The sequence below is a fragment of the Hyaena hyaena genome, unplaced genomic scaffold (assembly GCF_003009895.1).
Source record: "Hyaena hyaena isolate Hyena2069 unplaced genomic scaffold, ASM300989v1 scaffold_250, whole genome shotgun sequence".
In the NCBI taxonomy this organism is placed as follows: domain Eukaryota; kingdom Metazoa; phylum Chordata; class Mammalia; order Carnivora; family Hyaenidae; genus Hyaena; species Hyaena hyaena.
The window spans coordinates 1,634,116-1,661,294 of NW_024080882.1; the positions used below are offsets into that span (position 1 = coordinate 1,634,116).

Sequence of the window (27,179 nt, forward strand, 5' to 3'; positions counted from 1 at the left end):
AACTCCCTGATTTAAAACATGCAATTACAGAGTCTAATATTAGCAACTTATCTCATTTTCTGATACTTTATTGTAAGAAAGTAAAGTAATCAGTATTTGGCTCTTTTGACATCCTATGCCTTTGACCTTACTTGACAGAATTCTCTTATTAATGCAGCCATTCAACAAAAAATTAATCAAGTGTCAACACACCAAAAAGTATACTTACTATAAGAATTTTTGAGACATAAACACCATCACTGCACTCAAAGAGCTTTCATTTTAGAGGAAAAAACTAGCAAAAAATAGAAACTGTACACAGTTGTGCTATCTCTATACGTATACAGATATTTTATTGTAATAAAAAGGACAGCTGGGTTAGAGAAGAGTAACAAGAACAGAGATGAACTGATCATGAAAGGCCTTTTTGAAAAGTAAGGAACAGATCAGGAGGGAAGAAAAGCCTTGTGAGCAGTGGAAACAGGTAATGGCCTTACCATGGTAAAGAGTTTGGTGTGCAAAGAAAGCAGTTTGACTGGAGGCCACTAATGCAGGAGGGTCAGTGTTGGGGTGAACACTCAAGAGAATGGCAGGTGACAGGTAGGGAAGGGTGTGTCCAGGTCACAGTCAAGAGGGCAACAGGATGTCACTAGTGATTTTTAAGTAGAGGACAGGTATTGAGATTTGCACCCTAAGACTATTACTATGCCTCCTCTCTTATGAGAGAAAACTCAAAAGGCAAGAGTAGAAACGGAGATGTTAGTAATTAAGTAAGGCAAGAGTTGACAGTCTGGATGAAACGGCTACAGAAACATAAACGTGGATGGAAATTAAGATGGACACACTATTGCTTCAGCAAGGCTTGCCTTCAAACTGAACACATTTTTCTCTTTCTCATTCTTAAAGCCTCCCTCTCCCCTTCGTGTGTTCTTCTGTAGAATCTTTTGTTCCATGACTTGGTATTGCTGTGGACATCTTGCTGACCTCAGTGCATACTCAGTGATGAGACTCGGATGGCCGGCACCTGTGCTAGTCGAGAGACCTGGCCAATCTGGCTGGCACACGGGCCAGATTGCTCTCTAAACTGCCCAGATTCTGTATTTTCCTAAAAATCCCATTAGCCTTTTACCCCAGGAAGGTCTGCAGATCTGAAGGCATTAGCCTGCTTCAGCCTCCTCACCTGGCAAAGCAATAAAACCAATGTTCCTCTTTATCCCCAAACTCTGTCTTCTTGGTCTATTTCGGCTGCAGAGCACAGAGGTCAGTCTTCGACAGCACAGTCACAGGTGTCAGTGATGAAGATGGAGAGTAATTACATACTGATGGTGTATTTCAGGGAAAGCACTGACAGATGTGCCAATAAATATGGAGAGCAAGGAACAGAGAGAAAAAAGACTATTTCTGGGTTTCTGGCTTGAGCAACTATTAGGCTGAAGGTGCCATTTACTAACATGAGAGAACTTTGGTTGTGAGAGTGAGGTGTTGGACAAGATAAGTATCAAAAACCCAAATCTTGAAGAAGATTAAGATTATAGGTCAGGCAGAAAAGGAAGGATGAAGAAAGAAGACCATGAAAGAATAAATAGTAAGGCTAGGGAAAAAGAAGAAATTGGCATTAAGAGAGCAAGACAAAAAAGTGTTTCAAAGGAGGAAATAGTTTTATGTGTTGAATACTGCTAAGAGTTCATAAAGGATGATGATAGAGAGGCTTCAGTTATATGTGACAACATGGATGCCCTCTGAGTCTCAACAATAGCAGTTGCAGAGGGGTAGTTTTGTCAGAAGTCGCACAATGGAACTATGAAAGGGACCTAAAGTAACAGGAAAAAATGTGTATACAGTTTTGAAAAGTTGAATGGTAACAAGAAGCTGAGAAATGGGATGATAACTGGGAAAAGTCTGGGCATCAAAGCAGCACATGGAATGGGAGACAGGAAAGCACATTTCTGTTTTGATGGGGAGCAGCCTGTAGAGACAAAAGAACTGAAGATACAGTGAGGAGTAGAGAAGGAAAGCATGACAGGGATTCAGAACAGAACTGGAGTCTGACAGGAAGAAGGAATAAGATGGGAACAAATGCAGGTATAGCTTCATGACACGATGGTGAGAGTTTTGTGTGATCCTACCTTTCTAATGACCTGTAAGATGAGAGCATTCTTATACGGGGAGGACAGAGGAGGAGATGTGGGGAGCCTGAAGCTACAAAGCCCTTGGTTTAAGGCAGCCTGGTGAAGGAACGCGGGGATGGCAGAATTTCCAAAAGAGCTGAGTGAGCAGCTTCGTAAGTCCTCTGACCAGAAAGCAACAGGAAAACTGAACAAAGTTGTGAAAAAGGTCCTTTTAAAGACACTGCAAATCGATCACTACATACAACACCCAGAGAAGCACCTGGCATTTTGGCCAGCGCCTCTGCAACCCCCTCCCTGCCACGCTGTGTGACAGGGGTCCGCGGGAGCCAGCAGGGCATCCGGGAGGACTGAGAACGCTGCTGCACGGCCAGAGGGGCTGACTAATAAAAACCCCACCCCAATGGCCCTGTCAAGAATGACAGAGATCTCATTACCTAACAGCTAGGAAAGGCTAACATCTCGACTAGCCTGGAGGCTGTGGTATAAACTGAGACAAGAGCAGAGCAGCCAGAAATATAACAAGATCCAGGAACGGAGAGAGCTAAAGAAGGCCGTGCTGAGGAAGAATCCTTTGTCAGTTAAAACTGTGCTTCAGAAATGAAGATGACATACAGACATTCCCGTATCAACAACATGCTCAATAAATATTTGCTGAATAAATGTATGACTCTGTAAAAGGCAATGAGGAACGAGGAGATACAAATACCTGTCTTTACCCCACACATTGTACAATACAAGAAAAATAAAAGCTAACCCCCCTGAGGGACTGGTGTCACCAGAAAATGGTTTGGTGTCAATTAATAGAAGAAAATGTGAAGAACATCTGAAAGTTGAGAATGTGAGGGATTGGGCTGATCATAAAAAAAGCAGAAGACATATACATGCCACTTCTGCTTTGTATGGAAGCACAAGAATGTGACAAGGACCATGCAAGCTGAAGCCACTCTAAGGCAATTTTCGATTTTTTTTTAAATGTTTATTCATTTTTGAGAGACAGAGAGAGACAGAGCATGAGCTGGGGAGGGGAAGAGAAAGAGGGAGACAAAGAATCTGAAGCAGGCTCTAGGCTCAGAGCTGTCAGCACAGAGCCAGACGCAGGGCTCAAACCCACGAACTGTGATATCATGACCTGAGCTGAAGTCAGACGCCTAACTGATGGAGCACCCAGTGGCCCCACGGCAATCTTAATAAGCAAAGGAAAACTTACAGATATTCTGTGACTATGAAAAATATTTTGAAACATTAAAAACTCTTATGGTCAGCAATAAATGTATAGGAAAATTGAAAAATAGTAAAAACAGTACTTAGAACACTGTAATTAAAATATAAATATTGAGAATTAAGTGTTTTATGTCATTGTAAAAAAATTAGCAAGAGTACTCTGAACAGTCCTTGCCTTCTATCTCTATAATTTAGGATACAAAGCAAACATCTTTCCTAATCCTTGGCAAATCGTCGTCATATTTGTTTCTAAGTTTGTAGCAGCTTCCAACATTTTCTTCTTCACACCTTCAATGTTGTGAAATATTACCCAGAGTTCCTTTAATGTGAAGGGCTTTGTTTTGTTTTGATTTGTTTTTTGCCAATTTCACTCTCTCTAGAATATGGTCCTCTTTCGGTCACACTTTCCTCATTCGTGTTAACAAGTTAGCCTTCACTAAGTCTTCTGGTTGCACATCTAGAGTCTCTCAAATGAGAGCATTGTCAATGGTCCTACAGTTAGCTACTTTCTTCTACAACTTCATTTATATGTGATTTGAATTTCATTTACAGTGCTACCACTTTTCATGGTTTTGTTGCACTTTCATCTTCGTGAGGTGGTTCCCTCTTCTGATTATCCAATTCTATAAAATGTCACTTGAGTTCATCATGGGAGCCAAGACAGCAACACACTCTTCGGTCTGCATATGAACTGGTAACAGGCACTAAATGGTCAATCACCAATAGACTTTGAAAGAACTGTTGTGACAGTCACTAAACCCGAGGTACATCTGTTACTTACATAGTGAACTGAGGACTAAAGAGCAAGCAGGGAAGTTTGTACTTTATGCAATTACTCACAGTTAATAAGTTGTGGAAACTTTAAGCCATGTTGTTGAGGGACTCATGTTGCTGAGGGACCCAGTAACTGTAATGTGTGCACATGAGGACAATGCAGGACTGTCTGTAGTACAGACAAGGGGCGGCAGCCTGAATGGCTCTGTGCTTCTAGCAGTCTTGATCCCTTCATTACAGTCATGTACATTAGCATGAAGCTACTGACCAACTTATCTTTTCATCTAGAACTTTATTTTATTTAAAATGAAGAAATCATAACTTACCAAAGAACTGTCTTAAAAACTGGCTGAAAATGGCCAATTGTTTTTGAGGGGTTTTTTTTTTTTGTGTGTGGGGGGGTGTTATGTAGCCTGATAAAATAAAAATTTTCTAAATCAGAGCCGGAAAACACTTAGAAGCTGCAGCAATTACACTTATTTTAAACATTCTCATTTCCATTTCACTGCATAAATATTTTTCTGTGTGGCACTTTCACTACCTTGGCTATGAAGTAGTCCCAGATACTGAGCTCCGGTGGGATGAACTTCTCTTTGACTGTCAGTAACTCCTGGCTAACTGGTGGTGAGGAAGAGGTCGGTGGGGCAGATTCTCTGCAAGACATTTTGGATGGCCTAAAACGTTTGTTCTGTTTCTCTCCTTCTTCCACAAGTGAAGAAACTAATAAAAACAAAATAAAGTGTTATTCGGGTAAGCACTATTTCCACTGTACTAACTTCACCTATCTTTATATAAGATTTAAGGTTACAAATTAGCACACACACAAAAGTGAATTATTATGATAGTGAAGTAATAAAATAGGTAGAAGTGAAACAAAAGTCACCATAAACAGCAATCTTTGCTTTTATCTCAACTTATCCCTCATTCCCTGAATGTTAACTTTTCTATCGTATATGTCGGTAATGGGATATAGTATCTGCTTATAATAAGTGAGTCCACAAATGAACTAAGATCATGAAAGAAAATTATCTACATTCCTCTAATTTGTGTTTATCAGGGAAGACAAAAAATATCAATGGGATGTCAATGTTAATTAAAAGCAACAACTCACTTAGGAGATTCTTTAGTAATCCCTTGGCCTTTTATATCCAAACAAAACTATATGTTTTCACTGAAAATATAAAAAAAATTCAAATATGTAACTTAATTAAATTAAATCAGACTTTTGGAAATGGCTTCCATATGGAATTCTCTGGTCAGTGGAATAACAAATACAAGGGAGAAAATGCAATCTTTGTTGTTTTAACTTCTAAACATTTAACAGTTAGTATTCTTTAGTATTTTACTTTAGAGTATTAAGGGCCTTAGTAAAGAAAAACAAGTTAGACAAATCTTTGACAAATACCAAGTCACGAGATGCATATCACCAGTAGAGAACTAAGGATCTCCTAGACAGAAGCAGAGGTCTAATCAACAACAATTCCACAATAAGGCACACCAACATTCTCCTTCAGTGGTTTCAGTGAGAATTTACTTACCTCCCAAAGGAATGCAAATATTTGTTCTGTAATACAATTTTGTTTTATTGTTGGAAGCTACTCAGCTTGCAAAAACAGCATGCTCATGCATTATATCAAGCTACAGCCAAGCTGAGTTTAACAAAGTTATTCAGTTATTTCAGAAAAAAAGGAAACTAAAATGAATAAAATTCCAAAAGAGTGCTAAAAAGTGCAATGATTATTACATAACCTTTCCAATGATTTTAAAAGAAACTATCAAATTAAAACGTGTAATTTTTTTTGTTTTTATAAGCAATTGATACTCAATGATCATGCTTCTAATGTATCTGTTGCATACATATATACACTCTAAAACTTAAACAGTGGTTCCACCAAATTCTGATCAAGTAAAAAATTTAGAACATAAAGGTACTCTTTGGCTTTCAAAAATTAATGCTGTGGTTTAAAATAAATTTATCATTTGACTTTAACATTACTATTTGGCTTTTTGTTTTGTTTTTAGATCAGAATGCAAATAAACATCCAAGCATAAAGGATCTCTGGAAAAATAAAACTTACAAATAATGCTAAACAAATACATTTTTGCCAAGACAGCTATGTGATAAAAAAGAAATTAGAGTTTTAAAAGCAAAACCTAAGAAGATTTTTAAAAAGAAAAAATTTAGAAGTACTGCCTGGGAACCCAGATACTGACATGAAAATGAGAAAGTCACCACACTGGGGGTAAATGTTTAAAGTTACAGACTTAAGGCCAAAAGTATAAAACTACTTCTGAAAATACTTTCGATGAACAAGGACAGAAAAAATTGGCAAAAGATTCACATTACTGAATGTTATCTTATTTGAAAGGCTAGAAATAAAAGGACCTGAGTGATGCCTCCCAGCAAACAAGAAACCAACCCTTAACTTGTAGATGCTCCTCCTTTCCCTTCAATTACAGCAAGACCTAAGGCAATTATATATTTTATCACGTGGGGTTAGAGTAGTCGTGAAGTACCAAGAGAGACTACCTAGAGTGGCTGAGTGCTGCGCTGCTTGTATCTGAAAATGCTAATAAATATCAGGAACCTCTGCCACTCCTTGGATAAAACCTGGCTCTACTCTTGTTACTTAGAGAGTAAATGGTTACTTTACCAGTTACAGAAGGGGGGAAAATACAGTATTAGGGAGAAATGAAAAGGAACTTGGATATGGAGTTTATGAATTATAATGAATACAAAGAGGCTAGAGAGCGGATAAGGCGAAACTATCATACCCATAGGAAAAAAGAATCACACACTAACATAAATTTTAAAAATAAATTTCTTGGCTGTTTTGGATTCATAGTACTTTAAAAGTACAGTAACAGTGATCCAAAGGAGCATGTGAACCCTAATGTTTAGAGGAGCACTATTCACAACAGCCAAAGTATGGAAAGAGACCAAGTGTTCATCAACTGATGAATGGATAAAGAAGACGTGGTGTGTTCACACACACACTCACACACATATATATACGCAATGGAATATTACTCTGCCATCAAAAAGAATGAAACCGTGCCATTTGCAATGTCATGGATGGAGCTTGAGTGTATTATGCTAAGCAAATGTTTAGCTCAGTCAGAAGAAAGATAAATACTGTATGATTTCACTCCTAAGTAAAATCTAAGAAACAAAAGGATGAATACAGGGGAAGAGAAGAAAAAATAATATAAGATAAAAACAGGGAGGCAAACCATGAGACTAATAACTATAGGGAAAAACTGACTGTTGATCGAGGGGAGGGGAGTGGGGGGGGATGGGCTAAATGGGTGATGAGCACTGGGTATTATATTCAAGTGATGAATCACTAAATTCTACCCCTGAAACTATTATTACACTGCATGTTAACTAATTTGAATTTAAATAAAATCTTGAAAGAAAAAAGTACCTTTAAAGGTAAGATAGTGGACTGAACATGCAAATATACTTTTCCTTCCTTCCTAAGAACCCTATCTTCACTCTGCAGTGGTTTTCTTGGAACTATGGAAATGACTCCCAAAATAACTCACAAAAGAACTAGAGAAATGGCTACGAGGTTACAGCTAAAGAATGGGCCTAGAGGAGGTTCAGAGAAGAAAGACAATGTTGCTTTTTATCATGAATTCTTCTGGACTACTAGATTTGTTACCATGCACATATATTGCTTTGATTAAAATCAAAACAGAATAAGGCTAATAAGTTAACTTTTTTCAGCTTATCAGACACAAAATTAATATTATAAACCTAGGCTTTAATGTTTTAAAAACCTGACCTCAAAATAACCAGCAAAGTGATCTCATTCTTTGCTCCTCAGTCTAAGGCACCCTTATCTACAAGTGCGCCAGAGAGTGCAATGAAGCCATCAGGAGGCTTGAAGACCCTGGACTTTCAAATCTAGCTCCAAAATTTAAGGCGTGGGAGGATGAAGGTAAGTAATTTAAATGATGACTTAAAACATTTTATTTCAAAGAAACAAAGATATATATATGATAAAAGTCATGTACATTCAAGATAAAATAGATTTCAAATCGATTTCTTGCTTTTGGCAAGAAAATTCAGTGTAAGAGGTGTGTATTCACTCTTTAGCATCCACTGTAGGCAAAAAGTTTGAGAAGTAAAAATATATGCCAACACATATCAAATATTCTGAAAATTATCTGTAAAACATGATTTTACAAGTAAACTTCAAAGATTCTTAAAAGGAAAGACCAAAACAGGAGATTACGGGAGCAGTAAATTTAAGGCACTTCTTAATCCTCAAAGAAAAAAATTATGGCTAAAAAATGTCTGACAGGTGGTATTTTCAACATTTTAGAAAGACTGACTCTCGGGGAGCTTAGGTGGCTCAGTCAGTTAAGCGTCCAACTCCGGCTCAGGTCATGATCTCGCGGTTCATGAGTTTGAGTCCCACATCAGGCTCAGTGCTGACAGCTCAAAGCCTGAGCCTGCTTCGGATTCTGTCTTCCTCTCTCTCTGTCCTTCCCCTGCTCACATTCTGTCTCTCTCTCTCTAAAACAAACATTAAAAAAAAAAAAAAAAACTGACTGACTCCCAAGGTTTTCCTCAGATCATTACCTGGCACCTGCTTTCTAAGTACCTATAAAAATAAAACAATGAATGGGGTGCCTAGGTGGCTCAGTTGGTTAAGCATCCAACTTTGGCTCAGGTGATGATCTCAAGGCTCGCTTAGTTCGAGGCCCACATCAGGGTCTGTGCTGGCAGCTCAGAGCCTGGAGCCTGCTTTGGATTTTGTATCTCCCTCTCTTTCTGCCCCTCCCCCACTCACACTCTGTCTCTTTAAAAAAAAAAAAAAAGAAAAAGAAACGATGACTATCTTAGTGGAAAGTAGTGATTTGTCTCCAAATCACAGTGCAAGTAGTAGTCACCAAAGTGGTTGGTGTTCAAAGTGATTCACTGGAATATTAAAATCTACTAAGTACATAGTAAGTAAATCTATTACTTAGATTGATTTTTTTTAAATGAGTAGAATTGGGGAAAAAGGAAGAGAAGAGAAACAGAGTAAGAGGAGAAGGAAAAGAAAGGAGTAGAGGGAGAGCAGAGGAGAAGAGTGAGAAAGAAGCCAAAGAAAAGGAGAAGCACTAGGGGAAGGAAAAGAAAGAAGGGGTGAGAAGGGGTGCGGAAAGGGGAGGGAAGTCATAACAGGAAGAAGAAAACAAAATTTGTCAATATTTAATATCTGGATCAAGAAGAGTACATGTATTTTAAATAAATAAGTACACTTGTATTGAGGACTTGGTTAAGCATGTTTTGTCGCTAGGGTGATACAATAAAAAATCTGGAGATAACTGTCCTACAGTACTACTTTTCAGCAGCCAATCAAAAGGGTGTGGCATATTCACCTATATTTTAAATAGATGATTGTTTTCTATTTTAAAATTGCTCAAGTCCTACCTCTTCTGGTCAAGAAATGATGCTATTTTGTATATTTTGCTAAAGGAAGGAGAGCAATGACATGTATAATCAATCACTACTGAATACAAAGCTTATTTTTATACAAGTTTGAGGGGGAAAGAGTAAAACATCTGGATTTTCTGATCTGTATTTAACATAAATAATCAAATGCCAAAAATATACTTTAAAATATCATTAGCAGTCTCATAGTTAAAAAAAAGTATGCTTATAAATAAAATACTCATTTTATATTTCATTCCTCAATTCAGAGACAGAAAATATCATTAATATAATTATATCAGGCTAAAAATTTATAGTCCTCACAATTGCAATTATTATAAAATACAATAAAAAATATTCAAATAAAAATAGTGTTTTGCTTTATCATATGCAATAAAAAGCAAAAGTATGGATTTCTAACTGTTAGCATAAAAAAATCATTTTTCAAAACTTGCTATTGCTTACCTGATGGTCTACTTTAAAAATTAACAGTAACAAAAAAATTCTTAATTCAATGAACATACACCTACACTAGTTTTAACACACAAAAAAAAACGAATCTATCATTAACATATAATGTGGAATTCACAAAATTAAATTTGACTAAAAAATAAATTACTGATTTATTACTTAATGTTTATGTTAAGAATTCTAACCTGCTAGTCTAGTAGAAATCATCTATCATGTTCTTATATTACAAAACTTAGTCATATTTTTAAATTCTGTCACTAAAAAAATTATATGTATATAAGTATATAAAAGACATGTAGAGACAAATATAATTTAGTTCACGACACCACTAGTGCAAAGAAAATTAAAATCAGAATGTAGACCAGAACAAGGAAAACAAATGGTGACTTTTAAATTCCTCTTCTAGAACTAGGCTCCAACTATGATTGATTCAGAAGAGTTTCTAGGTTCTCAAAGACAGAGGGGGATCACATAACCTGGATAAGGCTATATCCAGCCCTACTACTAAGTGAACTACATATTTTAAGTATTCTGTGTTATTTGGCTACCATGTCCCAATCCAAGGGATTAAAAATGTACAGATGCAGATAATTTTTGGTCACCTTGATTATTTAGGATTCAGTGACTGGTGGAATACAGGTTATGATGGTACCTCAAAGACAATTTAAGTAATGGTATTTGTGTATACAAACAACTTAAACTTACTGGTTAAACAATGAACTTATCAGTATTTGAGTAAGGTTCTTTACACATCTGTGCTCAGCAGATGTGGCTGGAATTGACACAGTGACTGGTAAGAATATTTTTAAATTTTTACAGGTCTTCGGATATTCCATAGCTAGGATTTATCCCTTGTTAGCATTTCACATTAACAAGATCAAAGTTTTAAATGATTTTCTCTTAGAATACATTATATTAGTTCTAAATTAACTGTTCTAAAGTTCTAAAGTTTACCATTTTTGCTTAATGCTTATCTCGGCAGAGCTATAAATCTTATACCCTCTTACGCTTTGAAAGTTTTTCTTTAACTGAATTCAGATACCTGAAGTTAAGTATATGTATTCCCAGGCAAGTTTCATGAGAAGTTAAGTCTTTTTCTTTTTTGCCCATATAAATATATAAAGTATAGGAAATTATTCTTTAAAAATTAGAAAAGGGGTTATAAAAATAAACATATTTTTTGAAAAATTTGAAAACTAAGACTATCATATATAGGCTAATAAGTAACAAAAAGAAAACTTAACAGAAAGGTAGAAAACATTATGAAAATTCTTTTCAGGTCAAAACACAATATATATGGTTTTACTCTCAGAAAGTTTAGAAATAGGGATATAGTTGTTTAAAATAATTACTTTTCCTGGTATTATGAACACTTAGAAATCCAAAACCCCTAATGGCCAGAATCATAGTACGCAAAACATAAAGCAGCCTCATTTGAAATGTTTTCCAGTCATTTCAAGCCATAGACTGATTTACCATGATTAGCATGGACATTTATTTCTACACATTTAAAAATATGTTACAGTTTAAGGAATAGATAACATCAAAACAAATAATTTAAAAGCAGAGTAAAAAGCAGAGATTGTAGATTCTAAAAGGCTAATCATTGTTTTAAATCAAAAATATGGCTTGGTTAAATAAAGGAAATTTCTTAATTTTCTACTGTTAAGTGCAAAATAAAATAAAATGGGCCCAAGGTACCCCAACCCCTTCAAAACAACACAAAGCAAGCTGAACTATAAAAGCCTATTTCTAAAGCTATTATCTTGCCTGCAAGACTGGGAGGGCTATGAGAACTGATGGCTGAAAGAGCTTTGGTAAAGCCCACACATTCCATGGAGAATACCACTACCTGGTGGGGGCTAGGCATAGCAAAGTGCCTTCCTGCCAAAGAAAGAAGAGAGAATCTGTATTTGGGATAGAACAAAGACCACAGTTACAGTGTATTTCAAAACACATGATAATTTTAATAGTAAAAGATTTAAGAAAATTACATTAGACAGTTCTAATCACCGGTGCACGAGTATCTTAAAGTTTGAAAATTGCACCAGAAACTTCATACTGTATGTTCACCACAGAATTATTTGTTCATGCTTTAAGAAAATGGTCCATAACAAAAACTTTCTGTGAATAAATTAAACCATAATTACACATGACAAAGTTATCAGATGAATAAATAAAGTTCCAATCTAAAAAAATAAATAGATAAATGAAACAGATGAACAACTAACCGGGTAAAGGTTTTGAGTGTGTCTGTTCTTTGCTGGGAACATGTGCACCTCCACCAAACACAGCAGACCACATTTTTTCATTTAGAGGATGGGCCATAATCCGAAATAGTTCATTACTAGAATGTGTCGCCAGGCCATGGATAAACAGACTGAGATACACTGCTGTGAGAATCTCACAGAGCAAAACTGTAAGCCCTGACTGGGCCTCCTCGCCAGAAGAATTCAAAAGCCGAATTAAAGAAGTTATTCCTAGGACAAACAACAAACACAGCTACCATTGACAATGAATTAAAAAAAAGAAAAATCAACTATAAAAAACTTTATTACATCAGGATTAAGATATTTTCTTCTGTAGATACACAGACCAATAGAGGTTATTACAGTTAATGCACAAACACTGAGATATTTGTTCAATTTAGAGAAACAATGAAGACCTATAATTTAAATCTGACAGATGAAATTTAATTGCCATGACAAATGAAAGTATAAAAAGTGATATAATAAAACATTTGAGTTATTTTCGTAAAATGGTTAAGGAAATACCAATGTTAGATAACTACATAATTTATAATGAATGGGAAATACTGAAGTGGTATCAATTCTAACAAGATTTAACAGTGATTATCATATAGTGAAACTATACCAAACATACTTCTTTCTCATCTAATTAAATTCAGTAAGGCTCAGCAAATACTTACATATATATTTATATACATTTATATATACATATATATAAATTATTTATACCTGGCCATTGTGCTGGTGCTGTATTAGGAGTTATTGCTTCGTCTAAGCTTCCTGTTTTCAAAGAATGTCGATGAGGAAGCAATACTGTCTGATACATCATTCCCGTAAACTGATTTGTTTGAAATGAACTAAGGAAGAAAATACTTAAATAAGAATAATCTACAATAATAATATACTAAAATAAAAATAACATATGATGATGTAAAATGAATTTCACATGTAATATGAAATAGTTTAGATCTAACTTCTAGGGTATCTTAAACAAAAATTTTTATTAGTTACACTGCCATTACTGATCTACATACTGTTCTCTATAGTCTGGTGCTATATTAAAACCAAGTATCCTTTGAGTGTAAATGTGCAAATTTTCTAAATTAAAACACGTGTTGAGTTTTAAGTATTTAGTGAAAGACACAGAATACATACAAATGAGAAAACTAAATTACTATTAACCACAAACTACAAGGTATTCTATCTACCAAAGTTCAAAACAAGGTTATCTGGTTGAAAACAAAGTCAGTGTAGGCTCAGTGTGATATTTAATGGCTAGTCAACCCTATACCAGGATAGGTTACATCAGGTATATGCACCAGGTACCAGGGATATAATTAAAAATGTGGTTTCTGTCTCCATGAAATTTATAGTCTGGTGGAAGAATCAGACAGAAATCTTTTTATTATATTGCTTTTAAAGACAAAATCTATGCATATAGGGGTATAGAAGCAAAGCTAAGGAGCATGTCACACAATCTGGAAGTCAGGGTAAGCTTCTCCAAGTAAATGGCACTTAAAGTAAACAGAGGGGCGCCTGTGTGGCTCAGTCGGTTAAGCATCTGATTTTGGCTCAGGTCATGATCTTACAGTCCACAAGTCAGAGCCCCGCATCAGACTCTGTGCCGAGAGCTCAGAGCCTGGAGCGTGTTTCAGGTTCTGTGTCTCCTTCTCTCTCTGCCACTGCCCCTGTGCCCCTCCCACCATCACCTGCACTTTGTTTCTCTCTCCCTCAAAAATAAATAAACATTAAAAAAAAATTTTTAAAGACAACTAAGTAAACAGATGAATGAAAAAAGTAACTTGCAGGTTGACATAAACCATGAAATAAATCTGACAGAGAATCCTACAAAAATTTTTGTTAAATCCTGTCAGAAATTCCTATATTGTATATTAAGTAAATGAATGTAATATTAAACATAGCACATTTATTGGTTTAGACCTGTTCTGACTGGCAAGTCAGTCATAACATTTTGATGCATACGAGAATAGCTTCCCTTGCTTTACTTTCCAGTTTTAAGATGGCAGCCTGCCAACAAGAAAAATCCCCTATTACAATAGGCCTATGGAAATGATGAAAAAGATCAACATATGTTGATGAAAACAGGGGCGCCTGGGTGGTTCAGCTGGTTAAGGGTCTGACTTCAGCTCAGGTAATGATCCTACGGTTCATGGGTTCAAGCCCCACATCAAGCTCTGTGCTGACAGCCCAGAGCTTGGAGACTGCCTCAGATTCTGCTCTTTCTCTTTCTGCCTCTCCCCTGCTTATGCTCTGTCTCTCTCTCTTTCTCAAAAATAAAATAAACATTAAAATAATTAAACATATATTGCTGAAGTAAAGCTACACTCAATGGCAAGAAAATGAACTCTTGGAGGATGAAGGCCAAAGAAATCCAGTGGAAGCTATCTTGGGGATACATAAGCAGAGTAGTAAGTTGAGAGTCTCATGAGAGACTCTCATGAGAATTCGAACACTTAAGACAATCAAAAATCAACACCAAGGAAGACTAACATCATGTAAGAAATAACAAACTCTGTGAATGATGGCACCTGAGGAAGCAGACATACCGGAACATTACAGAAGTGCTTTATAATCAGAGAGGTTAAAACTCTTAAGAAATAAAGACTGTAAGTTATAAAAATAAAGTGGCTATTAAAATCAACAAGGAGATCTTAAAAATGAAAAATAGAATTTCTAAAACACAAACTCAGATGGGCTAAATAAGAGGACATTGTTGAAGAATGAGTTAGTGTCTGGAAAATAAAGTTAGGATTTCTCCTGAAATGAAGCAAAAATAAATACAGGAAAAAAATGAGATGAAAGCTAAAAGAAAAATAAAAGAAATGTCTATGTTCCAATACCTGTCTAATAAGAAACAGAAAAGACAAAATATTTAAAGAAGTAAAGACACAAAACAAAGGATCATAGGAGAAAAAGAAGAGGCAAACCAAAAAACTAACTCTTAACTACAAAGTGATGGTTACCAGAGGGGAGGGTGGGGGGATAGGTTAATAAGTGATGGGGATTAAGAAGTGCATTTGGCAAGATGAGCACCAGATGAATCACTATACTATAAGCGTGAAACTAATATTACACTGTTGTTAACTAACTGGAATTTAAATAAAAATTAAAAAGAAAAAAGAAAGAGAATTCCAAAGCTCTAAGGAAACTTACCAAAGTGTCAAACAGTATGTTTTTAAAGTCTAGCTAAATTAGAGTGAAACTTCAGCTATACAGAGAAAAATCATAAACATCACTCTTTTTTAAAGTTTACTTGAGAGAGCTGAGAGAGTACGTGAGTGGGGGCGGAGCAGAAAGAAGTGGGGAGAGAGGGAGGGAGGGTATCCCAGTCAGGCTCTATGGTCTCAACACAGAGTCTAACATGGGGCTCAGTTCTATTCCATGAACCATGAGATCATGACCTGAGCTGAAATCAAGAGTCGGCTGCTTAACCAACTGAGCCACCCAGGTGACCCAACATAGCTCTTCTGTGAAATTTTTCTCAATTCCAAGTCACTTATTCCCTCCTTTGTGCTCCCTGAGCCTTTTACTGTCGTACATTATATACAATTGTATGATATCATACATTCTACATTATAATATGTAATTATATAGAATATCGTTGTATATAATTACAGCATTAACTATACCATTGTATTTATCCCTCAAATACAATGTCATGTTATATATATCATTTACCAGCTCACATGTATGTCTTTAACTAGAATGACCTTAAGAAAGGAGAACTTATCTCACTGCATACCACAACGCCTGGCTAAGTTAGCCAAGTTAGCTAAATGAGTTATACTGACAAGAGTCTACTTGACATTTTCCAGAAAGGCATACACTAAAATTTCAAAGCTGAGAAAAAAAGTACTCATCACTTCTAATGCTTTCTGCACTATTTAAAACACTGTCATAAACAGTTTTTCTAAACCAAGAGCATACAAATTTTGAAACGTCATCAGTTACTGTAAGCATTCCTCAATTTCACAAAAAGATATTTACCTGTAGTTATGACTACCACAAAGGCACTGATAGATACAAGCAGAAAGTGAGGCTGCTAAAGTATGCATTACATATACCTGAAAAAAAAAAAAACCCACAGAATTACTTTAAGTATAACTTTTAAAAAATCAAACTTGTTTCAAAACCTACTATAATAAGCATTCTAAAAAAGTAGAAAAACTATTTTGTCCTTATAAACTATTTCTTTTTTTTCCTTAACACTCATTTATGCCTATACAGATCTCACTACAAATTAAAAACACTTATGCTATGGGCAGATATCATAAAAAAACACACTAGCTACCTAATTTCTATTTCAAGAGCAAATGGCACTATTCAGTAGTGCATGAGCCATGTATTAAAAGAAAACCCCTCAAGACTCAATCTTCTTCTTCAACCAAATTATGCAGAAGCTCAGTCTGGTAAATAACAGTTTATTTATGGATAGGTCACTGAAGAATACGCTACCACATATTCTAGCTACTAGAGAAAACAAGCAATCTAAAGAGAGGGAAATTATTAGGGAAAGGAGAAGGTATGAAAGACAGCAATGGTAGGGTAAACATTTGTACTGAGGAAGAGAAGGCTCTAAAGTTGGCATGACAAGCAGTAAAAGAAGTAGATCTGAGAAGCACAACCCAGTCTAATCTAATAGATTAGACTATTAAAAGACTAAGTTCTTCAAATGGAGGGTTGCTGGAAGGGAGGTGAGTAGGGGAGGAGCTAAATGGGTGATGGGCATTATGATGAGCATTAGGTATTGGATGTAAGTGATGAATCACTAAATTCTACTCGTGAAACCATCATTACACTATACATCAACTAACTTGGATTTAAAATTTAAAAAGAGACTAGGCTCTTGATCGAATTATGAAGTATGAGAGTCTTTTATGTAGATAAAAAATGGGGAGTCATAGATTAAAACCAAATTGCTATGTCTCCCTCAGTTATCAATAAGATGTGTGGTATGAAATAAAGCCAAGGATATTATTGTATTCAATGAAGATAACAGAAACCACATATGGGAAATTACAGAAATGATCAGAATATTTTTGAGTTTCTCCAATCAAAAAGTGGAGTCTATTACTCTACTTACTGAATCCGGGCTGGCCTTGTGACTTGCTTTGACCGAGAAGGCAAAAGCATTATGCGAGTTCAGAACCTAGTCCTCCAAAAGGCCTTGCAAATTCTACTCTTGCTGCTCTTTAAACCCCTGTAACCATTATGTAAAATAATGTAGGTGGCATGGTTAATTTTATGTATCAACTTACCTGGACCATGGGGTGCCAGACATTTGGCTAGACACTCTGGGTTATGTTTGTTAAGAGTAATATGGGATGAAATTAACACTGGTAGAAGTGGTAGAATGAGTAAAGCAGACTGCCCTCCCTAATGTGGGTGGGCCTCACCCAATCAGTTGAAGACCTAAAAGGAATAAAGCTGAAAATAAGGGAACTTCTGCCTGGCTGTTTTGAACTGGAACACTGGTGTTTTCCTGACTCTAAACTACAACAGAAATATGCTCCTCTTAGGTCTCATGTCTACTGACTCTCACACTAAAACTCATACTATTGGCATTCCTGTTTCTCAGGTCTCTGGACCTAGATTGGAACTACTCAATAGGCCCTGGGTCTTCACCCTGATGACAGCCAATCTTGGGACCTCTGAGCCCCCACAGTTATGTAAGCCAACTGCTCTGTACGCATACATACACACATCCTATTTGTTCTGTTTTTCTAGAGAACCTAGGTCAATACACTAGGCTTTTTTGACAGTGGATGAGAAACATATGATCAAGATTCTCCTGTCAGCCCTGGAAACAGTGTGCCAACCACCAAAAATGCAAATAATGCCATCCTAATCCAGAATCCAGCCAACATTCCAGCTGAGAGAAGACAAATAAAAATATCCAGACATTAGTCCAGTTGGCCCAAATCAGAAGAACCGAGCAGCCAACCCAGTGAATCATGAGCAAAATAAATAATGGCCATTTGAAGTTACTAATGTTTCAAGGTGGTTCTTAAGCAGCAAAAGCTAACTGATATACCAAGTGTATGCTTATTATTAAAGTTAAATATGGGATACAGTTTAGCTAAAATAAGCAAATTCTTAACGAAATTACATCCCTTACTGTGTAATATACCATGTGGGCATTTATACTGGAGCAGGAAAGGAAAAGTGGCAAAATTAAATTACAAGGGTTAAAGTTATCAAAGAGGGTAAAGCTGTAGGAGAGGCCACCATCAGGCAAGCAGAATGTCAAACTGATGTGATATCACAGGCTGAGAGGTGGGCAAGAACCAGACAACAGACTATGAAGAAAAAAAGAGAAAAGGAGTCACACTTGGTCATACTTTAAAAGATTTCAGTATGTTTGGAGAATAAAGATGAAACATGAAATGTGATATTAACTGTACATAAAGTACAGAGGTGATGATGAAAAGATGATCTGCTTGACTAGATAACTATATGACTAGTTACGCATCAGAATCACCTGGGAAATTCTTAAAAATCTTGGGACTCACTCTCACACACTGATTCAGTAGGTTTGGAGTCAATTTAAGGTTTAGAGTCAATTTAAGACTCACATTATCTTTGAAATATGTAATGTTTTAATATTGATAAAGGAAAACTTTAATTTTACACAATACTCCGTTTCTATTTCTAAAACGCAATCAGCTTTTTCGCTAATTGTAATGCTAGAAGAATTACTCATGTAACTGCATACACACCTATTACTCATATCTTAATAAAGTGGCTAAATAAGACTAAGTAACTAAACTTAAAACTGAAGTACCCTATTGGGTATGAGAATATAAGTGAGGTCAGCCCGGCCTACAACCATAAGTTCTCTTCGATCAAAAAATATAAACTTAGTAATGTAACAATCCCTATGTATAGTCTAATGTTTAAAATTGCTTCTACTAAGTGTTTCCTAGCACTTAGCTTTTGGCTTTACCATAATACACAGGGAAGGTAAAAGAATGAACCAAGCATACTTACCTTATTGCTCTGGATGTCGGGATGGGGTGGTGAATCGAAGTTTATGATGGCATGCAGAATATCATGTGTGAGGTTACTGAGGTGCAGCAATGGATTGGCAACTACTGTTTTGGCACTGGCTGTACAAGCAAAGAGGAGGGGTACCGAGGTTTGCTCTGACAGAGGGCTAGGAAATATGGGTTCTGACGTTTCCTTGAAAGCAAATGGGAAAAAAAGGTTAACTGACTATTTAAAGTGATAATCCATTACTTAACTAATTCAGAAGTCTCTTGGAAAAACTTCAAAACAATTCAAAATTAAAAGCATAATAGATTATAGAGTTAGGACCTGAGGAGGTTAAGGTTCCACCAATTATAGGGAAAAAAGGGGGGACAATCTCCTCTTATCCTAAGGAGAAGCTCATCACCTCACCAGGCACTCATACAAGAATGCAGAGTATCCACACAGCAGATCGCAGGGCCTGATGCCGAATGATCCTAAAACCGTCACACACACACACACTACTCTACAAATTACTACACAAAAGGGTATTCCTTAAAGCAACCATAATGAAGAAACTCAACAACTTAAGTATTTAAACACTAAAAGAGCAGTATCAAAAACCATTTATTTCTCTTCAATGGGCCATCGTATAACTTACATACCTGCTGAGATTCTTGTAAAAGCAAAATCAATTCCATTCTCACAGATGCAAGACCCCCACCGTGGGACCCATGAAGTATGCAGTAGCTCAGAAACATCCTCAAGAGTGACTGGTATTTCAAAAGCCACTGTCTTTTTTCCTGAAAGTCTTCCTTCAGTTGTTTCACTTTTGTTTGCTGGAGCAAATCTTCAGAATCTTCATTTAATCCAAATCTGTCTTCACTTTCGTCCAGGGCAGACTGTAACTCTTCGCCATCTGAACAATAGTCACAGGTCCTCTGAAGAGCTACTACCTCTCTTTCAAGCCAGTGGTAGAGTTGATAGCGCAATTTTCCACCATCTATTTCATAGCCAGTAGATAAAGTACGAAGTTCTACTGTGAGAATCTTTAAGCATGCTCTAAATTTTAACTGAACTGCAATGATATCTTCTGATGGACTCAAAATATCATTTTCATCTAGTGTGCTGAGAGTGTCTGTATAAGTAGAACTTGTTTCATCCATTTTTGTCACAATTTTTCTCTGTAAAGGTTTTAGCTCTTTCATTGAAATAGGGAGATCATCACCTTCTTCATCATTATCACTGTCCCATTTTAATTCTAAAGAGTCATCCTGAAATACGACACTTGGTTGGCTCCAGTCAAAAGAAAGAGTAGAGTTTGACTGCTTCTCTGAGGAACCCTCTGAAGAAGACCCAAAACCATTCATCATGGACTGTGACCAATCAATAGCAGAAGACTTATCTTCCCTTGCATCCAATTTCAATGGAGAAGAAGGAGAATAGTCTTTACTAGTATCCAGAAAACTCGATGTTCTACAAAAGGGTTTTGTTTTCTTGATGACTTTTGGCATCTTCGATAATACTTCTAAAGCTAACATAGGACAGCCAGCTTTTAAATGAGCACTGGCAGTAGTAAAAAATAATCTTCTCTCACTTAAATTGATTGTTCCTGCCAGTCCACTTTTTCCTGTTAAACTCATGTGTGTGGACAATACATCAGAGGATCCAAAATGACGTCTCAGCAAAAGAGGATGTGTTCTTAGATAATTGTAGAAATTAAAAACTGCAGGATTACAGGCTGACACCATGACTTGATCTGAAAGTAAATTAATTTTATCAGCTAAGAAAAATTCAAGAGTTGGAATGCAGTCCCTTTTCTCTTTGGCACCTTTACCCACCTGGTCTTCTGACAGAATTTTACTAAGAGATCACAGTGACACATAGCACTGAACAGACAACACCACATTTGTCATGAAAGTGGTTAACGTAAAAGGAGAACAGAAGTTATACTGATTCCTGGCTCTTTAGGTAATAATAGAAGATTATTTAAACATCCACTTACATACCCATAGTTCTTATTCTCCTGCTTCTCTCAACATCCCTTCCCAGTCTGTTGTGCTAAATCTTCCTTCTCTTCTCTACTTGAGAATGCTAAGAGTGTCCTAGAGTTCAGTACTTGGCTTCTTTTCTATCTACACTCCCTGTATGTACTTCTACATTCTACTGTATTAATGAACTCCTACAGTTCTATGGTTTCAAACACTGCCTAGACACTGATAACCTGCACATCTATTTCAGGCCCAACTTCACCCTGTACATCTAGACTGTTATATCCAAAGGCTTACTTTACATTTCCATCTACATGCCCATACTCTTGCCTCAAGGTCTCTTTACTTAGTGTGCCCTTAGCCTAAACCACTCTTTACCCAGATAGCTATATGGATAACTCACTCATTTCAATCAGGTCTCTGCTCAAAGGTCACCTTGTCAGAGAAGTCTTCTCTCTGAAACAACATTCTCCCAAACCTGCTCCTGGTCTTGTCCATATCATTTACCTCAAACTAAAAATCCAGGAGTTATTCTTGACTCTTAATCCTGTCGCATCCAATCCTATCCAATCCTATCTAGTTTATGTGAAAATTATATTCCAAATCCAACTACTTTTCTCTGCCTTCATTCCTGTTATTCCAGTTCAAGCCACTAGTACCTTTTAAAATTTTCTTCTATTTTTATCTTTTATGTTTTATTTATTTCTGAGAGAGAGAGACAGTATGAACAGGGGAGGGTCAGGAAGAGAAGGAGATACAGAATCTGAAACAGACTCCAGGCTCTGCTAGCTGACAGCACAGAGCCCGACACAGGGCTCGAACCCATGAACCAGGAGATCATGACCTGAGCTGAAGTCGGACGCTTAACCGACTGAGCCACCCAGGCGCCCTTAAAATTTTCTTCTAGAAGAGGGAATTTAATTGACTCTGAAAGTATATAATCATGTATTAATCCCAAATCAAAATACAATTTTGACATGAATACATGTAGGCATAAAAAAGTGATTGGCAAAGGCCTTTTCTTTTCCCGTCATTACACAGAGGCCACTTTTGGAAATCTTCAGGTCAGTTGGCCAGGACACTTCAACACTGATCATGGCTTTCTCACAATTCTCTCACAGTAAGACACATGAAAATCCTGATTATGTAAAAACCCATCAACTACAATCTTTTCCAATTAGTACTTCAACTAATATGACTGTCACCGAGTAGGCCAGCTATCAGAAACAATTCAACTCTATCTATGGAGAAATATTTGAAAAGCATATCCTATCATTTTTACATGATTTTATACAAAGATTCCATTTTATACTAACTTCTAGAAAAGCTTAAGCAAAAAAGGATTTCTAAAACAAAAGGGAGATGGAGATCTTTAAAAAATTATAAAAAATTCTCTACCTCACTCATCTCATAAAAAATTAATCCTATCACTTAAATAAATTTTCATTACAGAATAATTTTTATTATATAGAAACTTACACCTGAGAAAAATGGATTTTATATCACTATTTTCCTTAAAATTTACTTTCAAATAATAATAATATTTATATTGAATGCAGTGATTTTATAAAAACAGAAAATCCAAAGTTCTTGGTTTTCAAAGGATTTTTCAGAAAAAAGGATTTTCCTAAAAATACAAAAAACTGTATACCTAACTCTGTGTCCCCAACTCAATCTTAAAAGTCTTAGACCATGTTTTCCACTTGCTTTGTATTACCCTTAGCACCCAGTAGGTACTAAAACAACTTAGTGTTATTCACATCTGAAACATGCAGCTTACCATCATCCTCTCTGACGGGCTGTTTTATTAATGTTTCCAGAGCACCACTGTAATCTTCCAAAATCCAGTAGGCCATACTCCGAAGAAAAGGATCATAATGCATATTTATGTTCAATGAATTGAGTTCACTGACAGGAGAATCAATCCCCAAAACTTTCTTACGTAAAATAGATTTATATGTTGCAGATGTATCAAATTCAGATTCATAGAGTCTTGCTATTACAAGAGCCAACTGAATGTCATTCAGTTTCTCAAGACATACCTTCAAAAAAAGAAATACTGATTATAAATAAGCAGAAGCATCTTTCATTTTAAAATAAACTCAACTGACTTACTAAAAACTGGATGAAAAAAAGGCACTGTTAATATCTGAAATGAGGGAACAAATAACAAACAAAACATAAACTCCTTGCTTTAGCAAATCTACTTGACAACATTTACATTAATACCTACAAATCTACCTGTTAGTATTAAACATATACCTGCAAAAAGAATTAACCTATAAATATTAAAAAATTCTCAAGAGCTTCAACTCAAATGACATTTTATTTCTTGAATTTTTACTCTTCCTCATCCACCTCAGCAGACTATAGAGTTTCCTAATTAAAAAGTTGTTTTGAATCACTTGTATGAAACTGAGTAAAAGGGCAATTTGAGATAGACAGGTTATGAAACCAGTTAAAATTTTTCTAAGCTTCATCAAGTAAGACAGAACCAAATATAGATTCACATGTTTAAAGTGTTAGGACAAACTTTTTTTTCTTTTTAAATGTGTTCAAAGATACTCTTAAAGGTTAGATCTCAACTATTTCTACCAATCAGTGCAACATCATTAACTTAATTCTATATAAATATCATTCAAACTGAACAACAAAAATTTATTATTTTTTTTCAATAGCTAACATTTATTTTTTATTTGAGAGAGACAGCGCGCGAGCAAGCGTGAATGGGAAAGGGGCTGAGGGAGACAGAGACAGAATCCCAAGCAAGTTCCACACTCAGAGCGGAGCCTGACAAGGGGCTCAATCCTACAACCATAGGATTATGACCCAAGCCGAAATCAAGAGTCAGATGCTCAACTGACTGAGCCACCCAGCTGCTCCTAAATGACAGAATTTTTTTTAATTTTTTTACAAATAGTTTATTGTCAAATTAGTTTCTACATAACACTCAGTGCTCATCCCCAAAGTGCCCTCCTCCATGCCCATCCCCCCCTCCCCCCCACATCCATCAGTCCTCAGTTTTTGTCAGCATTCAAGAGTCTCTCATGGTTTGCCTCTCTCCCTTTCCCCCACCATTTCCGCCCTTCTTCTCCCCCTTGTTCCTCCGTCAAGTTCCTCCTAATCCTCCTATACGTGCAAACATATATTTGTCCTTCTCTGCCTAACTTATTTCGCTCAGCATAACACCCTCAAGGTCCATCCATGTTGCTACACATGGCCAGATTTCATTGTTTCTCATTGCCATGGAGTATTCCATGGTATAGATAAACCACATCTTCTTGATCCATTCATCTGTTGATGGACACTTAGGCTCTTTCCATGTTTTAGCTATTGTGGAGAGTGCTGCTATGAACATTGGGGTACATGTGCTCCTATGCCTAAATGACAGAATTTTTAAAAGTTACTATTAAATATTACTATGTATTTATTAGCCTTATGCAATTTCCACTATTCTTAAATCAAAATTAAAAAATAAAAATTTAAGCCTACATGAAGAGCTTAAACGGTTGACAATGCTTTTTTAAAAAAGTAAAGTTTCATTAAAAAAGTTTCATCATTACCTCAATTGCATCTCTGAGGCAGCCAGCTAAAAGAAAAAATGCTGCAGAATGTTCAAATCTTTGTTTGCCTAACAAAGAAAAGGCATTCTTTAAAGCTGCTTTACGCCATCTCTCATCCTCAAAATTGTGTCCAAAAAACTGTGTCATCTTGGTGTCTTTTTGGGATCTATAAAGAAAAAAAATCTATGTAAGTTTTGAAGCACAATGTTTCCACCAACAGAAGCAGTTTTATAAGTCAGCCATTTAAAACTTAAGACTCAAAGGAAACATCTGCCAGTGTTACGAATTACCATATAACTGCTTCTTTCCAGCAAAAAAGCATTTATAATAAACATCTACTTCTTCACATAAATCTCAGAGACTACTGAAAAAATTTCTTTCAAACTATAAAGAACACGGCATTAGAAGTACTACAAGAAATTATTTTTAAGTCCATGCAAAATATTTAATTTATATTAACTTTTGAGGTACTTTACCAGTTAAACTTCATCAATCACCTTTATCCCTGCCTGCCCACCGGAAGATTACTGGTGATCAAAACCAAAGCAATTTGTCCTGATTCAAAACAATCCTAAATGATCTGGTCTCTTAGAAAACTGACTGGTGTCCATGATTTTACCCCAAAAGTTGCTATTCATTGAGATTCACCAGGAACTGAATGTGAAATAGATGGTGAACTGTTTTTGGTAATCATGTTTATCAAGTCTTGCTGAGGACAAGTAAAGGAGAAAATTCCAAGTGATCCTAGCTCAAGGGCGGGGTCAGGGCCCACAGGAAGAGGGGAGTCTGGAGGGAGGGAGAGCCTGGCCCCTGAGCCTATAATAGAGCAGCGGGTAGATGCCTGGTCCAGATTCCACCAATTCATCTTGTTCCCCATTAAAGATGCAAGTTTTTGGTTCAGTTCTTTGTTCTATAGAGGTATCATGAGGAATTCTTAAAATAAGTAAGAAAATGTTTTCCTGGGCTGATAAGCCTAAAAACAAATAAAGTGATATCATCAAGATTCTTCTGCTCTGGAAAACACCTGGGCTTCTTTCCCATGAATCTTTCCCTAAGTACAAAAGTAACTAAGAATTTACATGAATCACAATTAACAATAACAAATCTTGACTTTTTTAAAAATACATTTCTTTCTCATAAAAAGTTTTCCATTCTGAAGCACAGTTTTCTTACCTACCTATATAACCCCCAAATCACAGCTTTCTTTCTCATTGCAAGGTAAAAAATGGCAGCATCTAAAGGATCATTCTTTCTATAAAAGGCTGCTTTGGCTACCTGTAATTAGAAAATATTGGTCAAAATTTCAAAGAAACCATTTTTAAGAAAACAAAATAATTTTTCTCACATATAACATTGGCACACATTATTGAAATGTTCAGTAAGAAAATATGTACACTAATGCATGGATGTGTACATACATACACACACACACATTATACTCTTAAACACATGCATTTTTTATAATTTCCAAAGTAATCCAGAGCGATGGCCTCCAAAGGTACAGAGAGGTGGGAACACAGGACGATGCTCTTCATGACAAGCTCTTCAGTACTATTTTACTTTTCCCAAAATGTATACACACTATTTTGTAAAAATCAGACACGTACTAAGTAAAGGTATCAACCAGCAATTTAAGAATGAGAATATAAACATTAAAAGCCTGTATTGAGATAGGTTGAAATATAATGGCTATTTAAAAGCATTTTACTGATTCAATTAACAAAATAGAAACAAGAAAGGAAGTATGGAATGCTCTTTAAAGAAACACCTAAAATAGACTAATGAATCCGTTTTCTACCAACATAAAACACAACCTACCTTTTCCATGCACCTGCGTAGGGTACGGCTGTTGCGGACCCACCAGCCCACGCCCATGGCTCTCAGTTCAGACCAAGTGGGGTCATCCTTCTGCATGGCCGGCAGCATGCTCAGCAGTTCCTCCTCCGCTACGGAGTGAAACGCCCAGGCAAAATGGCTTGTAGACAGGCCTGAAGAAAGGTCAAAACTAATGTTCATAAGAAACATAAACATGTTTACATAATGATTATCAGAAATACGCATGCCATCTTTGCCATAAAAATGTCTTTACTTTTTACTAGACTCACAGAGTTACAATTAAGTGTTTAGGATTGGAGGGAATATGGGTTTTGTTTTCCTCCTTGCTTCTCCTAACAATTCTATTATTTCACTATTTTTTATAATAAGCACATTATTTTCCATAATTAAAACATCTATCTTTAAAAAGATAAGAAAAATGTTTTCTGGCAAATGCTACTGTTCCGAGTACTTCTGTTCACTACCTATTACCCCTGATCTTTCCTTAGAAAACGAGAAACACTTAAAGCACTCGTCTATGCTGGAATAACTATCCTTCACAGCTG

At 36.1% G+C, this 27,179-nt stretch overlaps 1 protein-coding gene across 2 annotated transcripts in view; it reads right to left on the minus strand.

Moving 5' to 3' along the window:
• The window catches only part of DMXL1 (Dmx like 1), a 130,168-nt gene that overhangs the window by 44,460 nt on the left and 58,529 nt on the right, over positions 1-27,179 (minus strand). For both annotated transcript variants that reach the window (XM_039244948.1, XM_039244947.1), the window contains exons 20-29: positions 26,617-26,786; positions 25,976-26,073; positions 24,799-24,964; positions 23,016-23,277; positions 19,910-21,003; positions 19,266-19,457; positions 16,263-16,339; positions 12,984-13,111; positions 12,237-12,485; positions 4,645-4,823 (exon numbers count right to left, since the gene is read on the minus strand). In XM_039244948.1, the coding sequence (XP_039100879.1) occupies positions 4,645-4,823; positions 12,237-12,485; positions 12,984-13,111; positions 16,263-16,339; positions 19,266-19,457; positions 19,910-21,003; positions 23,016-23,277; positions 24,799-24,964; positions 25,976-26,073; positions 26,617-26,786 (2,615 nt within the window). The remainder of the gene's footprint in view (positions 1-4,644; positions 4,824-12,236; positions 12,486-12,983; positions 13,112-16,262; positions 16,340-19,265; positions 19,458-19,909; positions 21,004-23,015; positions 23,278-24,798; positions 24,965-25,975; positions 26,074-26,616; positions 26,787-27,179) is intronic.